The sequence below is a fragment of the Labrus mixtus genome, chromosome 10 (genome assembly GCF_963584025.1).
Source record: "Labrus mixtus chromosome 10, fLabMix1.1, whole genome shotgun sequence".
Lineage (NCBI taxonomy): Eukaryota > Metazoa > Chordata > Actinopteri > Labriformes > Labridae > Labrus > Labrus mixtus.
The window spans coordinates 2983092-2997125 of record NC_083621.1 but is presented as its reverse complement, the minus strand read 5'-3'; the positions used below and the strand labels follow the sequence as shown (position 1 = coordinate 2997125).

Here is a 14034-nt window from a genome sequence, read left to right as displayed (position 1 = left end):
GATCTGTGATTGGTCTGTAGCTTCAGTGGTCGAAAATATGAGGAACTAGCGTTGTAGTTTCACTCTGCTAACTGCAACAGCTTCCAGTGGAAGCTCCTTTACAGACTCAGAAATACAAAGATTTCTCATCTCAGGGGAAAATGAGGGCGGGATGCACGACCATTCAAAAATACTACCAGGTTTCTAATGATACAAAGATTAATGTAAATGGGTGAAATATCCCTTTAATGGTGTTATATACTTTTGTATTTGTATTTATTTATGTAGTATCTCTTCTAGTTAAAAAACAGTACAAACTTTTCTTCCTGGGGTCGATACAAAAGAAAACCCAAACTGGAAACGAGGCAAAATCTTGATAAAATCACGACCCAAATCAAAAACCTCAAACGACAACAACAACAATAAATCTACACCAAACATGACAAAAAGAAAAAGAGTGACACCTCCCTAAAGGGGTGAAGCAGCAGTTCACAGGGTAAGTTACTTTAACCTGCGTGACAGCAGGTTAAAAGACTCCCCGCCCGCCCAAAGATTTCTTCCCCCATTGTTTTCCACCTTTAAACCTGAGTCCTCCTGCCCTTTACCAAAGGACACGGCAAGCCTAAAGACACTCGCTCTTACATTTACATTTTTCCTCCGTGAGACTTAACGCTACAATAACAGCGAGCGGAGGAACACGTCCGTCTGCTCGCTGCTCTCTGCTCTCTGCTTATCGCACCGTGAAGACATTGTTCTGCTCTGCCCTGTCGTTTTCATTCATCATTTCCCATTTCTTTATCTTTCCCATTCTCTCTCGCTCTCGCTCTCTCTCGTTTGACACACTCACACACAAACACCACACACGTATTTCCATCCTAATAAGTTTGACAAGAACACCCTGTTAGACCAGACGAGGCGGCCGGATCAAATCTTAATCACACCTCGATGGAAGGACAGATTCTCCTCTCTGCATGTTAATGAGCGTCAGACGTCAGGAAGGTTAATCAAGTGAATTAAAAGGACATTTTGGTCATCCTCGGTTAAGAGAACTTTAAAGAAGATCTATTATTCTCACTGTCACCTTTAATGATGTCAGTCTGGGACACGTGTTGAGTAGCATTATGAGATGTGTTACTCAAAAACCTCCTTATTTATCTGATACTGGCGTCAGTAAAATCCCTCATTTCAGCCTCTGCCTGAAACGCTTCATTTCAGCCCCCCTCCCCATGTGACCACTTTCCTCTGATTGGCCAGCTCTGTTTGCAGTCACAGGGACTTTTGATTGAGCTTCCAGGTGGGCGTGTCCTAAAACTTTGCTCCATGCTTTTGCTCTCATACCTCGTTACCATGACGTCAGGTTCTGGATGAGTCTCGCAAAGTTCATGGCGGCAGGAGGCGTTAAACCGCCAGGGCACCGACGCCCCAAAACGATGGAATTAAATTTAGACAAATTAATATAGAATAGAATAGAATAGAATTACTTTATTGATACCAAACTGGGAAATTGTGGCGTTACAGCAGCAGGTTGTCCAAACACACAATATTAGCAAATTTAAACACAATATAATATTAAATACAAAGTAAATAAGCACTAAAAATATCAAAACTAAGAATGAGAATATATACAACCAGGATTTAACTAAGCATTACTAGTCTTAAATATGAAAGATTAAAATGTAAATGTGTAAAAACAGAGTTGTAAATGGACAGTATTGACATAGGGAGCTGTCCAGAGCTGTGCAATCAGTGATACATAAGTTAAAGTGCAGGAGTGTTGACATGTTATCAGCAGAAATTAAGCTAGATTTAGTTCAGTTTCTTTCCTTTCTAATCTAATTTCTTAAATGTTTTCGAGTGTCTTTTGCTGCTCCTGACTCTAGAAAAAGTACCATAAACCTCAAGCTCTGGGATGCAGAGTGGTAATGACGGCCTTCATCATATCAGTAATGAACTCTGGCTGACAGCTGATCTATAATCATTCTAGCTTCCCACCGAGCCCTGACTCTGATGATAGATGTTTCCTCTGACGCAGCGACAGGCCGGCTCTGAAACTTGACTTGTTCACATATTAAAACTGGGGGATGAAATGTTGTTGTTGTTGTCTGCTGTTATCAGTGTACAAGCGTTTAGAGGTTGATAAAAGGGCTGCAGAGGAACGAATGATTGGTTTTTATTTCTCCGACATAAGATATGGGAGGGGACGTCTCGATAGAGGACGAAGGATAAAGCCTCGGTTACATCTTTTTAAGGATAACGATCTGTGCTCGGAGGATTCAGTCTGGATCTTTATTTTGCAACCCAATTCTGCTTTCTCGGCTTCCTGCTTTCCTTACAACAAAAGAAGTACCCTCTCTCTGTTTTCTTAAACCAGTTAGGTGACTCCACAGAGAAATAACTCCCAGGTATTCACGTCCACATGAGTAAAGCCCAAGTGACTAAATTTAACATTCAAAAATGAAGTTTACAACAACTTTAGAGGAACTAAAACTATGTACTTTAGCTCTCTGTTTTCAGTTCTTCAGTATGTTCTTCTGCACTCTGTTGTACTACACGTAACATTGATATAAAGACAAATATTCTCAATGGTCATGTTTATGATCTTTTTAAATGTGTTACCGGCATTAAAGAGGACATATTATCCCCCTTCTCCACCTTTTCAAACAGTCCCCCTGTGGTCTAAATGAAGCATCTGTGCTGTGCTTTGGTCAAAATATAACATGAATCAAGCACCAGAGGAGGTTTGTGACCCTGTATAAACCAGCTCTCTCAGAACGCTCCGTTTTGGTGTGTGTGTCTCTTTAAATGTAATGACCCCCCCTGAGTTTTCCCAGTAGACATCACTCCTCTGTAGTGAGAATAAAAATGGCGGACCTGCACTAAAGTTTTGCTCCAGGCTGGGGGTGGAGTCCATGGGTGGAGAAACCAGGGGAGGGGAGAGGATTTTTTTTTACCAGAATCCCACTGTGACATCACAAGGAGAGCACATTTGAAACAGAGCATTTTCTGTGTTGTAAGACTTATTCAGACCACAAACAAAGGACTGGATGGTTTATTTCACATGTTGTGGGTCAGTAGACTCTCAGGTTACCCAGATATATGTTCAGAAACACTGAAGAAGTGGATTTTTCATATGTCTCCTTTAAGTTTGGTGCACTTTGAAAATGATCCATCAAACTCTGGTGAGTCTGTAAACCAGAAGGAAAACAAACACAAGCCACCGGTCAGATTCTGTGAAAGTTTGGATTTGTCTTTCTCCTAAATAAATCACATTATTAAAGTCTAATTCTGGCTAAATCTGGACAAAACACTGTCAGTGGAGGACAAAAGTGTTTTTCTGCTTAGCTTTGGGCCACCTGCCTCGGAGCCACTGAATGAACTAAGTCACTGGATATGAGACGAAGCCGACTTCCAGCGGAGAGCTTTGAATCCCTCTGTAACTGATACCATCTCAGCCTTGTGTTTTTTGAGGACAGAGTGTTGAGGGCTTGGTTGGGGGCTGTATTCAGGGCAAGCAAAGATCCACAGAGGGTTCTTTAGCCTCATTTTCTGACCGGCCAGCTCCCAGGCCTATTTAATATTTCACAGCTCCCTCTGAAATGGAGGAGAATGCTCTTAATTAAGTGTGAACAATAAATTGGCTATAACCAATGCTGTGCCGCGTGTACACGCTCGGTTTAAGGTCTTTTGATCAGCCAGTGAGGTTCCCTGAGTGTGTGCCTCCCTGAGATACTGTTTGCATGTGGATGTGTGAAATTACACTCCGACGTGATTCAAGCATGACAAACTAGAACTTTGAAGTGTTAAATCGCCAGTCGGCCACGAGTGACCTCAAACTGCTCTCACAGGAGGGAGCTTTGAAAGAAGGTTGGTGTCAGATATAAAAACTTGGGTACATTTTAAAGCCAAATATAGCGTCCAATTAAGCAGAAACACGCACTTACTTTAAACATAGCCAGGTACATTATAGTGCAGAGATGACATTTTCACTGTATTAAAAGGAAAAGCCAATCTCAGCTGTAGACAAGCTCACACTGCTTCTTCTTCTTATCATCAATAATCCTGCGCCTCAGTTGTGTAGGTGGGTTATCCAATTAGAGAAAGGTGCAACATTGTGATGTGTGTCTAAGTGGTGCCACTAACACCAAAACCTTCTCAACAAAGGTGTCATACTGCTGATGACGAAAGTGTAAACTGTCGCAGCTCAGCATTGAAGAGACTGATTATAGGACAAATCCTGTACAATGTAGGCTTTAGAGAGGTTCTCAGTCGGGAAGTTCAGAGGTGACTAAGTCGATTAAACGCAAAAATTTAAATTCAGGCTAGTCGACGAGGCTGAAGTTAAGAAAACCTGACGTCAAAATTGAGCACAATTTATGTAACACACGACCCAAAGACGGGATGACAGAGGGTATTTGTTTGCAGTGCTCGCAATCCCCAGCCCGGTCCTTCTTGCAGGTTAACATCCACACACCTGATTCGGTTACACACTGCTCCTCTTGAGTGGCAAAGCCTACATTGTGTCCAACTTAATCTCCATTTTCTAGATCAAAATGCTTACCAGCCACTCAGCACCACAAGATGCCATCCGTCCACCGTGCTGCCTCACATTGGCAGCATTAGAGTAGAGCACTACGGCTCTCTTCAGGGGGCGTGTCCAGAGGGGTTGCCTATGGATGGGATCCCCCCTGAAACCTCTTTGGCCACCTCAGGTGCCACCCTAAAATCCAAATCTATGATTGGCTATTTGCCTTTGTAGAGGCGGGACATCAGTGCAAATCAACTATTCCAAACGTTTAACTTGTACTTCTATCTTGTCTAAGTTGCAATGGACTTAATTGCCAATAAATGTATTTTAAGTGACACAGGGTATAAGGGTTAGCATATAATCTTCTAAGTACTTAAAATTATCACCTTGCACATTCATCTTTGTTTTTCAGTCCCTAAAGAATCAAGCTTAGAAGATTTATATTTTGCCAAATTGTGTTTCTTACAAGTTCATATCATTAGCAGAGATAGAAAGGGTGAAATATTTTTAATTAATTTGCATGCGTGTGCCCACAAACGTCATGCCACCCCTGCATGAGTCAATACCCCAGGTGGGCCACCCCAGTTAAAAAAGTCTGGACACGCCCCTGCCTCTTGTTAAGTCTGTGTGTTTGTGTGTATGTTGCATATTTATAATAATCACTGAATAGTTCCTATTGATTACAAAAAAGCATTTTTGCTGGAAGTGCACACCCCTAGTGATGCAATATAGATCTGGCAACCCAGAGGCTATTTTGTAAATGTTTTATGGCTGACTTTCTTTTAGTAAAGTTGGAAAAAAAAGTAGAAAATACCAGAAATCCAACCTCCATCGTAAACGTGATATTTTAACAGCAGTTTCTTGCTGTTAGTTATTAGTCATAAAACCATGTCGGGTTTCTCAGGTGTCTCTATTCCGGGAGCTTTGAACAAGAATCTTTTAGACTTATTGCTCTGGGTCGGATGGCATAATAACTGTACACACACACACACACACACACATACACACGCACAGTGCCAATGACTCCCCTGGTCTTGGCAGCAGATGCAGGCCTGTCCAGATGAACTGTTATTGATGGAGAAATGCATCATCCTCCCCTCCCACTGTCTCTGACACACTGCATTGATGGAGTACGCTGTAGCACAGGCCGAGAACAAGCCGAGTGTGATGTGTCTGTGGACTGAACATCCACAACATGTTCTCAGGTGGATTATTTCTATAAAATAAGATTTAAAAAAACACAATTTATCAGATTAAACTGACACAGATAAACCTGTTATATACTTTATCACACCAATACGTTTAAAAATGATTACAGTGGTGTATAATTCAGCAAATATCAGATAAACAAGATTCTGCTCCAATCCTTTGTGAATAAAAGTTTCCAATATCTTGTGCTGCCGGCCCGGTTTGTTCAGGAGCTCAATAATAACGATATTAAGTTCTTCGCTCTTGGCTCTGCTTTTTCCATATTTTTTAAAAGAAATAAAGAGCGGGCAAATCTGACCCTCAGTTCCAGTATTCCACTTCACAAAAATGTGTTGAATTTGATATGATTCCTCATGTTTCTCTCTATGTTGAAGTAAAAGCAGCTTTTTTTGTGCGACCAGGAGGGATCCTCTGAGCAGCAGCTTTTTTTGGTAATAGAGTTCCTGCAGCTCAACGGAGAAGCACAAAAAAATCAGTAGTCACGCCGTTTTAGCTTTCAATATGCCGCGTCAGCTTCCAGATTTCTCTCCTTTCATTCTCCCCTGTTTGCTGCCTTATGAAGCACATTGTAAAGAAAGGCAGTGTGTTGGTTTTTTAAGCCACTACAACGGAGGAGTATTGTGAGGCAGACTGCCATCTACCGGCTTAAGAGAAATCCCCCCCCCCCACACACACACACACACACACTTTTAACTCCCACTCAAGTAGTCGAGAAGAGGAAGTGGAGACAGTTCATGCACATGGAAGCACTAAACAGGCAGTCTGGTTGCTGCGATGATGAGGGAACAAAAAAAATCCTCCCATTAGTTGCTGCCTGTTTGATTTCCAGCGTGACGGTCATCCACTCGGCTCAACATCACTAATCAAATCTGCATCCAGCCAATCATTTGTCCAATTTTCTCGACCCACGCTCATGGATATCAGTGTGCGGGATTTTCACTGTTCTAATGTTTGCTCCTGGTCGTGGTTATTGCAGAGCTGTGTTGCTGAAATGGAGGTGAACCAGTCTGACCATTTGAGAAGCCGCCACACTGAAAAACTGCTTTAAATCCTTCATTCATTCAGCTCATTATACACACATTAAATATTCTACTCGACCAGAAAATTAGATTGAAGCGATAATTTAAGGATTGCATAACCTGAAAATGATCAACATTCTGACTTTGCATGATTTGCTCTGTAATCAAAGCTCCTGCGTGGAGTTTTGGCTGATTATGAAACAGATTTAAATGAATACTGATGCCTCTTTTACGACTTACACAACATAAAGTCGATGAACGACAGCACGGATCATTTCTACATAGTTATTTTTAACGCTTGTAACCACTGCCACAGGGTAGGTGTCAGAGGAAGTGAGTTGTAGCACAAACAGCCAGTGTTTACATCGACAGCGAAGATTCATGCTGAATAACACATTTAAACATTAAAAGATGGAAAGAGCCAATAGCCTGGTTGTTATGTTGCGCATCCCATGTTCAGAGTTAACACATAAACAGAAGATCAGCAAAGAGACTACAGGTACCGCTTTGTCCACAGGGGGCGCCGCAGGTGCTTTGAGGTAATTTCTAGGAGGATATGTGGGAGCCAGCTATCATAATCTACTCCTCATTGTAGCATCAGGCTTCATCCCCGGCCTTAATGGAGCATGTGCACAAAATTTAGAATCAAAAAAGACTAAAAATGTGACCGAGGCGACTGATTGCATACTTTAAACTCTGAGGAGACGAAGCTGATGAAGTTATTCAGGTTTGGATTTCTCCAATTCTGCTCATAATGGATTGAAATTGACATTTCAGCTGTTCATAAACAACACTTTGCGAGGCTTGGCCTGACCACACACTCACACTTGCAGGTAGAAAATAGGGAAATACATGTGACAAGAACATGCAGAACATATTTGGGGGTAGCCTACATGGTTAACTTGCCTTTAAGGGAAAGTGGGATATTATTAAGACAGTCAGGCACATTGCATTTGGCGTGGTTTTAACTGTTAAATATAGATTTCTGTCAAGTTTAAATAAAGAGTCATAATTTTCCTGAACTAATTCTTAGATCTCAGTAAATACATATTCCTTAAATTGGGTGTACACTGGACTCTGGTGTCTCCTAACAACCCAGAGCACAGTGACATTTGTATGTTGAACATGGACACGGCTCCTGCTGTGATCCCTCACACAGCAAAGAGCCTCTCCAAGCAGGAAGCTTTTATATGGTAATGAAATCGATTGGAGCGATGCGCGCACCAATCAGAAGCGTTTGATTTATGTGTGAGGGACTATTGAGAAGAGTAGTCGCTTGGCAACCGCCTAATGAAATGTTGGAGCCGTGGCTATTAAAAACAGCGACCTTAGATCCCGTTCACTTCCTCCTGTTGCGGCTTATATGAAGAGAAAATAGTCCCCACCTCGACTCTATGGATCAAAGAAACACTTGATTAAAACTGAAACTCTGCGCTTTCTGCATGACACAAAGAATCAAGGAGGAGGCAAGACTGTCTTTTGAATCAAGAGTCGTGATTTGGTGAAAAGCAGGAGCTGCTGCCTGTCATTTAGCCTCGGCTCATATTAATCCTTCAAATATGTTACAGCGTCTCCCAGACATCACGCGTAAATCTGTGCATGTACAGGCTGTCTTATAGGAGCCAACAATGGATGAACCCCGCTCCTCCTGAGAGCTGAGAAAAGACGTGACAGAGGAGCACACTGCAAAAAAAAAAAATATGTAAGAGTCCATATCTCGTCTGTCTTCCCTTTCACCAAACATGAAAGAACACTGCAAATAATGTGGCGAAACAGACTAAATCTGTTTGAATCAAGTGAAGGGATTCTGATGGCGAGGGTCGAGGAAGAAAAAAGTCACATCTCCACACTTTGCAGGAGATATAAATGACATTTAATTTGGGGAAACAGGTTGAATCAGCTGCAGTTATCTCACTCCAAATCGCCTTTCCTCTGACCGAAGAATAAATGATTGGGTTTTGGCTGAAAAGAAGAGTTTGGATCGATATTTTTTTTGCAGTGTATAGTCCTGCTTGATCTGTGAATCCGAGGGAATGAAAAAGGAGGATGGATGTGACTGTTACTGTGGAAACCAACTTTCTCCTGCCCACACGATGCTTTTTATCCTCAACTAAGCATCTCACAGGCTTTCATAAAACATCACAGCTCAGATCAGCTCAAGCCCCAAACTCAGCCATGGGAGAGCTCAATAGATGACATATCAACACTTTCTCGAAAGATCTGCTAGAGATATTTTTTTTTGGCACTTACAGCAGTTGGTTACAGCAAAACTGTTCGCCACTTCCAGATTGTCAATGTGAGGCGTCAATCTGAATTCCTGGGTGCCAAACTGAACCATTCCTATCCGAAAAGCGCTGTACTCTTGATCCGCGCCCCTTGGAAAAAGTCCCCCTGAAAACCGAAACAATAGAAAACAGTTACACTTGCATAGTTTTCTGTGGAAAAGACAAATCTCCTGGACATTTTACGCACATTTTGGTTTGCTTTTCGGCCAATTTGGGGATGTTTTTTTTTTTTTGTGTGCGTTTGAAATCATGGATAGGCTATACGTACCAATCTGGACACTGGGCGAGCCTCCATGCGCGCATCCCCATAAAACCAGCACAACAGAAAGGGATAAATTCACTATCTTATCCATGTCCACAGTTCAGGTGTCCACATCCACCAGGGGAGTCTTATTATTCCTTGTTTTGCTCCGGAGACGTTAGATCCGTGACATGTTTAGACACCGTCAGCCTTGGTGAGAAAACCAAAATAATCTGTTGCAAAAGAACCGTTTTCTGCTCTTAATTGGAGGAATGGTTGCCGGTAACGCAAAGGTCTGCTGTCTCTTCTTCCGCTCCTCCTCGGCTCTGTCCTCCTGCCGGCAGCTGATACCTCCTCCTCTCTGAACGCACAGGGGGCTCTGCGCGCCTCCGCTCGGCGCGCCGGAGATCCTTTCAGCTTCACACCCACAAGTGAGGAATGTTAATGAGAAGGCGGAAAGACACGGAAAGTGCCGAGTTGCAACCAGTTGGTGACAAGGGTGCACACTTCACATTCAGTTAATCAAACATGCTGTCTGAAGTAGCCTATATCGTCCATGATTTGTTTTACACATTACAAGCTTTAGGATATTTAGGAGTATTACGGTATAATAATATTGAACACTATCGATTCTTAACATCCCAGAGGCCCAATGTGTGTGCACAGGGCCGGTTCAAGCCATTTTGGCACCCTAGGCAAGATAAGGACTTCCCCACCCCCACCCCACCATCTCATCACCACCGTGGAGAAAGTCCAGAAATTATACTCTCTGATGTTAGAGTAGCTTTTCTTTCTTCAACACTAACTTGTCTGTCTGAATAGATTGCATGAATGTATTCTATGTGATCACCTACACAGCACCTTTATTAATATTAGTGCCGACTATCACTACAGAAACGTATTGTCATTAATCAACGTTCTTCAAGTTGCTTCAGGGTCTAACTTCCACTTCTGTTTTGGAAGAATCAGAAGAGACTGAGTTGATGTTTTTTTTCCGCCAGGATCGGAATATTCTCTCCTCCAGCTGTCAGGTTGTGCAGACAGAGCCAGAGAGAGAGAAAGAGGCATAACCAAGCAGAGCTGAAGAAGAGGAACGGGGAAGTTGACAATCCAACGGTTGGTTTTACATTCAAGAGGTCCGGGGCTCAGGGCTGCGCCCCATAGGCGATCGCCTACATAGCCTATAGTCGGCCCTGTGTGTGTGCAGTTAGCTCTTGTTTGTGATGGAGACCGGTGAGTACAAACCAAAACATGACAGTCCTTCATTCAGAAGTTCACTCTACTTTCATTAAATCGTCACAAATCCCTCCAAACAAACACCAAGAACCTGAACTGACCATCATCCCCACGAAGCTAACATAAACGTTTCTTACATTCCAACTTAAGTCAATTTCCCGATCAAATATCTTGAACCCTGTACCTGCTGGGTTGAAGTGACATCACGTCAAATCAGTACTACAGTGCTTCACACTGATGGTCATCTTGTCACAGCTATCCCACATGTTGAGCCCGTTATCCTTGTTTTTTGAAACAGTTCATGGTCCCTTAAGGACAAACCGAATGTTTCTACTTTCAGACAACCTCTCGGTACAATCAAGGAGTATGTTTTTTCAATCCGTGCACTAGTCTGATAAACCTTTGTACATTTTCTGCGATGTCTATTATAAGGATCGCTCTATCTGCAGTTTGGCTTGATGGTTTAATGCCAAGAGCCAAAGACTGTGAATAATGGCAAATACGACTTTCCACAGCCTGATGTGACGGACTTAAACAGCTTGATGCCACAGAAACAATGATTGAAGCAGCAGATGCAGTGACGAGAACCAGCTGAGGGTTTATTTGTTGCATTTTTGCAAAAATAAAAAACAACCAAAACATCGAATGGATTCTAAAAAGGTATTTCCCATCAATCAGCTGATCAATTGATAGTTACCGCTTTGAGGTTCTTAATGAGTGAGCCGGTTCATAAAGGTCACTGTAGATCACTCTAACAGGTCGAATGGATTCTGAACCTAATGTGGCTCTGGCAGACTAATGAGCTTAAGATATGATGAAAGTGTCCTTCATGAGCCTGCTGCTAGAAGATCCACAGAGACAGCTGTAGATCAGGCAAACATAAACATACCTCTGATGTGTGATGTTGACATTTTAACTGAAGGATGTGCAACGTTTTGATCCAGTTGATGGATCAGCATGAAACCAAAACAAGCTGCTATTCGGCGACATCTCCGCTATTCTGAAGCCTCCGCTCTCCTCCAGAGACACACGTCCAACCCCTCTCCACTCGCGTTCATGTGAAGGAGTTATCAAATACAATGCACCAACATTAAGCACCATTAAGCGCAAGCGGTGGACAAAATTGTCCTTTGCTCGAGCTGCAATCACCTGTGTCCTGCATTGTTGTGTTAGCATGCTAATGTTAGCGCTCTTTAGTTAGCTCTTAGCTTCACATTGCATGTAAATTTACACAGAATGAGCGTGATCTAAAAACTCTTACTAACATTCAAATAATCAGTGAGTATGTTCTTCTTCTTCTCTCTAGTTCTTGACTAAAACAGCTTTTATACACAAGGGGAGGAGCCGGCCGTCCCGTCCATGTAAACACGGCTCTGACAACAACACAGCCAGCGGGACTCGAGCTTCTCTCTCATTGTAGACAGTCAGGACTCAGAGACACATTTACACAGGACAGACTTGATTTCTGCTGTATTAAGGTGTGAAATGTTGCTCATTCCTTCTTTAAAACAGGAAAAAAACACTTAACATAGGATTTCTGCAGTTTTTAATGAACCATGAAACAGCTTAATCTTAATTTTTAAGTGACTAAATGTGCTGAATATGTTTCACTAAGCTGTGAGGAGTTTACAGACATTCAAGAAATCTGTATTTTGAATCTGGAAAATGTCACATTTCTTCTGTAGTATTGAGTGCATGCACAATGGGACTGAGGGTCACTGAGGATATTTACAACCCCTGAAACCCCTTTTTGTTCGAATGACAGTCAGGCATCAAATTAGTGAGTTTATATATTGAATATCCAATTAAATGGAAAACCTTGAAATGTGTTTAGGTCATTTGGAAAACAAGTCTTTTCTCCAGCATGTTAAAGGCCAACATCTCATACTGAGAAAACTCATCAAGTGCATCAGCTGGAGGCCATCACTCAAGCCCTGCAGGAATAACCATCAAGTGAATCTCCTCTTTAACTTTGATCTACCGCTTATTTCCCTCCCTCTGCATACAGATTCAATGCAAATCCACGGCCGGCTGTATCTGCCATTCTTAACCGGGTTAAATGGAGGAGAGCTGCCTCACAGCCAACAGGAAATAAATGGCATTCCCGTCCCTCGCTTTTATGACATGCATATCTCAGCTCGCACAGACAGACCTGTATTAATCATTGGACGCTGTGAGATAGCAGCCTGAGAGTGAACTAATGAGGCTGAGAGGGAGCCGGAGTCGAAGGAAGATGCAGATAGATGGCAACAGTGTTTGTTTGATTTCAGCACCATGGACAGCACCACACATGTAACACATGGCTGCTCGACAAAGACTTCTTTACCTCTCTGAGGATTACGACTACTACTGTTACTACTGCTTCTACTACTACTAATAAATGTATTTATTTAGCTCCTTTCTAAACCCAGGTTACAAAGTGCTTTACAGCATCAACAACATATACAACAAATGACAACAAGAATCCTAGTAGTTCTGAAAAATTAACAGAAAATCACTCTAAGTAGCAATTTAAAAAATACTAAAAAAGGATGCATGGACTCATACAGAAACATACAGAAAACAAAGGTGTGAGTTGTCTGAAAAGTTAAAAAAGTGGCTTTTCAGGCATTTTTAAAACCAGAGTCAGGGATCTAAAACAGAGAAGGAGAAGTCACCTTTACTTTTGAGTTTCAAGGGTGGTACAGCCAGGAGATTCAGTCTGGATGACCTCAAAGGTCGTGTCATGGTTTAGTGTGTTAAACGCTCTGAAATATTAGGGCGCTGGTGGCTAAATGGTAGGTTTTACGAGCCCCGTGTGCAGAGGCTGAAGTGGGTGACATGGGTTCAAATCCAACCTGTGGCTCCTTTACTGAATGTCATTCCCCACTCTCTCTCTTTCCCTGATAATCGACTTTATTCACTGTCCTGTCTCTCTTATAGAGGCATAAAAATAAAAAAATAAATCTTAATTAAAAAAACAACTGGTTGCTTAACAACCAGTTTCTACTGCTTATACATTAGGACATTGTTTTCATGGTTTGATTAGATTTGTTTTAAAGTGTTGGTCACAGGAAAAAAGTACTTAACAATTGTCCTCATAATTAAAAATCACATATTTGTTTCGTTGGTGCTTTGTGTCAAAGTGAGCGACCCAAAAAAACCAAGACAAAGACACACACATTTTGATCTTTGTGCCAACATTGGAAAAGAATAATCGTGTTATTGTTTGCAGACTCAAAGTGTCACATGCCTCAAGGCATGCCTCAGTTGAACTTCTTTTTAATAGAATCACGAGCTTACATTAGCAACGAGATGGAACTGTACAAACTGACTGACTCTATTCTCACTCTGATCGGTGCCCGTTCTTCAGGGAAGCTAAATGATGTGGAAATCATGGACATGCTCAATGAAATGCTGCTAGTAGTTAAGCTAAATTCTGGAGATGTTGTCGTTTAAACTGTGGCCCTGATTTCAGACGCTAAAACGTACTGTAGTGTACATTACCCCGAACAACAGGCTGAGACGACCTGTTGCTCCCTACATGAACAAGCACATTTG

At 42.0% G+C, this 14034-nt stretch overlaps 1 protein-coding gene across 5 annotated transcripts in view; it reads right to left on the bottom strand.

The window, feature by feature from the left end:
* The window catches only part of gria2b (glutamate receptor, ionotropic, AMPA 2b), a 61757-nt gene extending 52134 nt beyond the window's left edge, over positions 1-9623 (bottom strand). For all 5 annotated transcript variants that reach the window (XM_061047586.1, XM_061047582.1, XM_061047583.1 and 2 more), the window contains exons 1-2: positions 9286-9623; positions 8983-9123 (exon numbers count right to left, since the gene is read on the bottom strand). In XM_061047586.1, the coding sequence (XP_060903569.1) occupies positions 8983-9123; positions 9286-9370 (226 nt within the window). In that variant the 5' untranslated portion in view covers positions 9371-9623. The remainder of the gene's footprint in view (positions 1-8982; positions 9124-9285) is intronic.
* Between the last annotated feature and the right edge of the window lie 4411 nt (positions 9624-14034).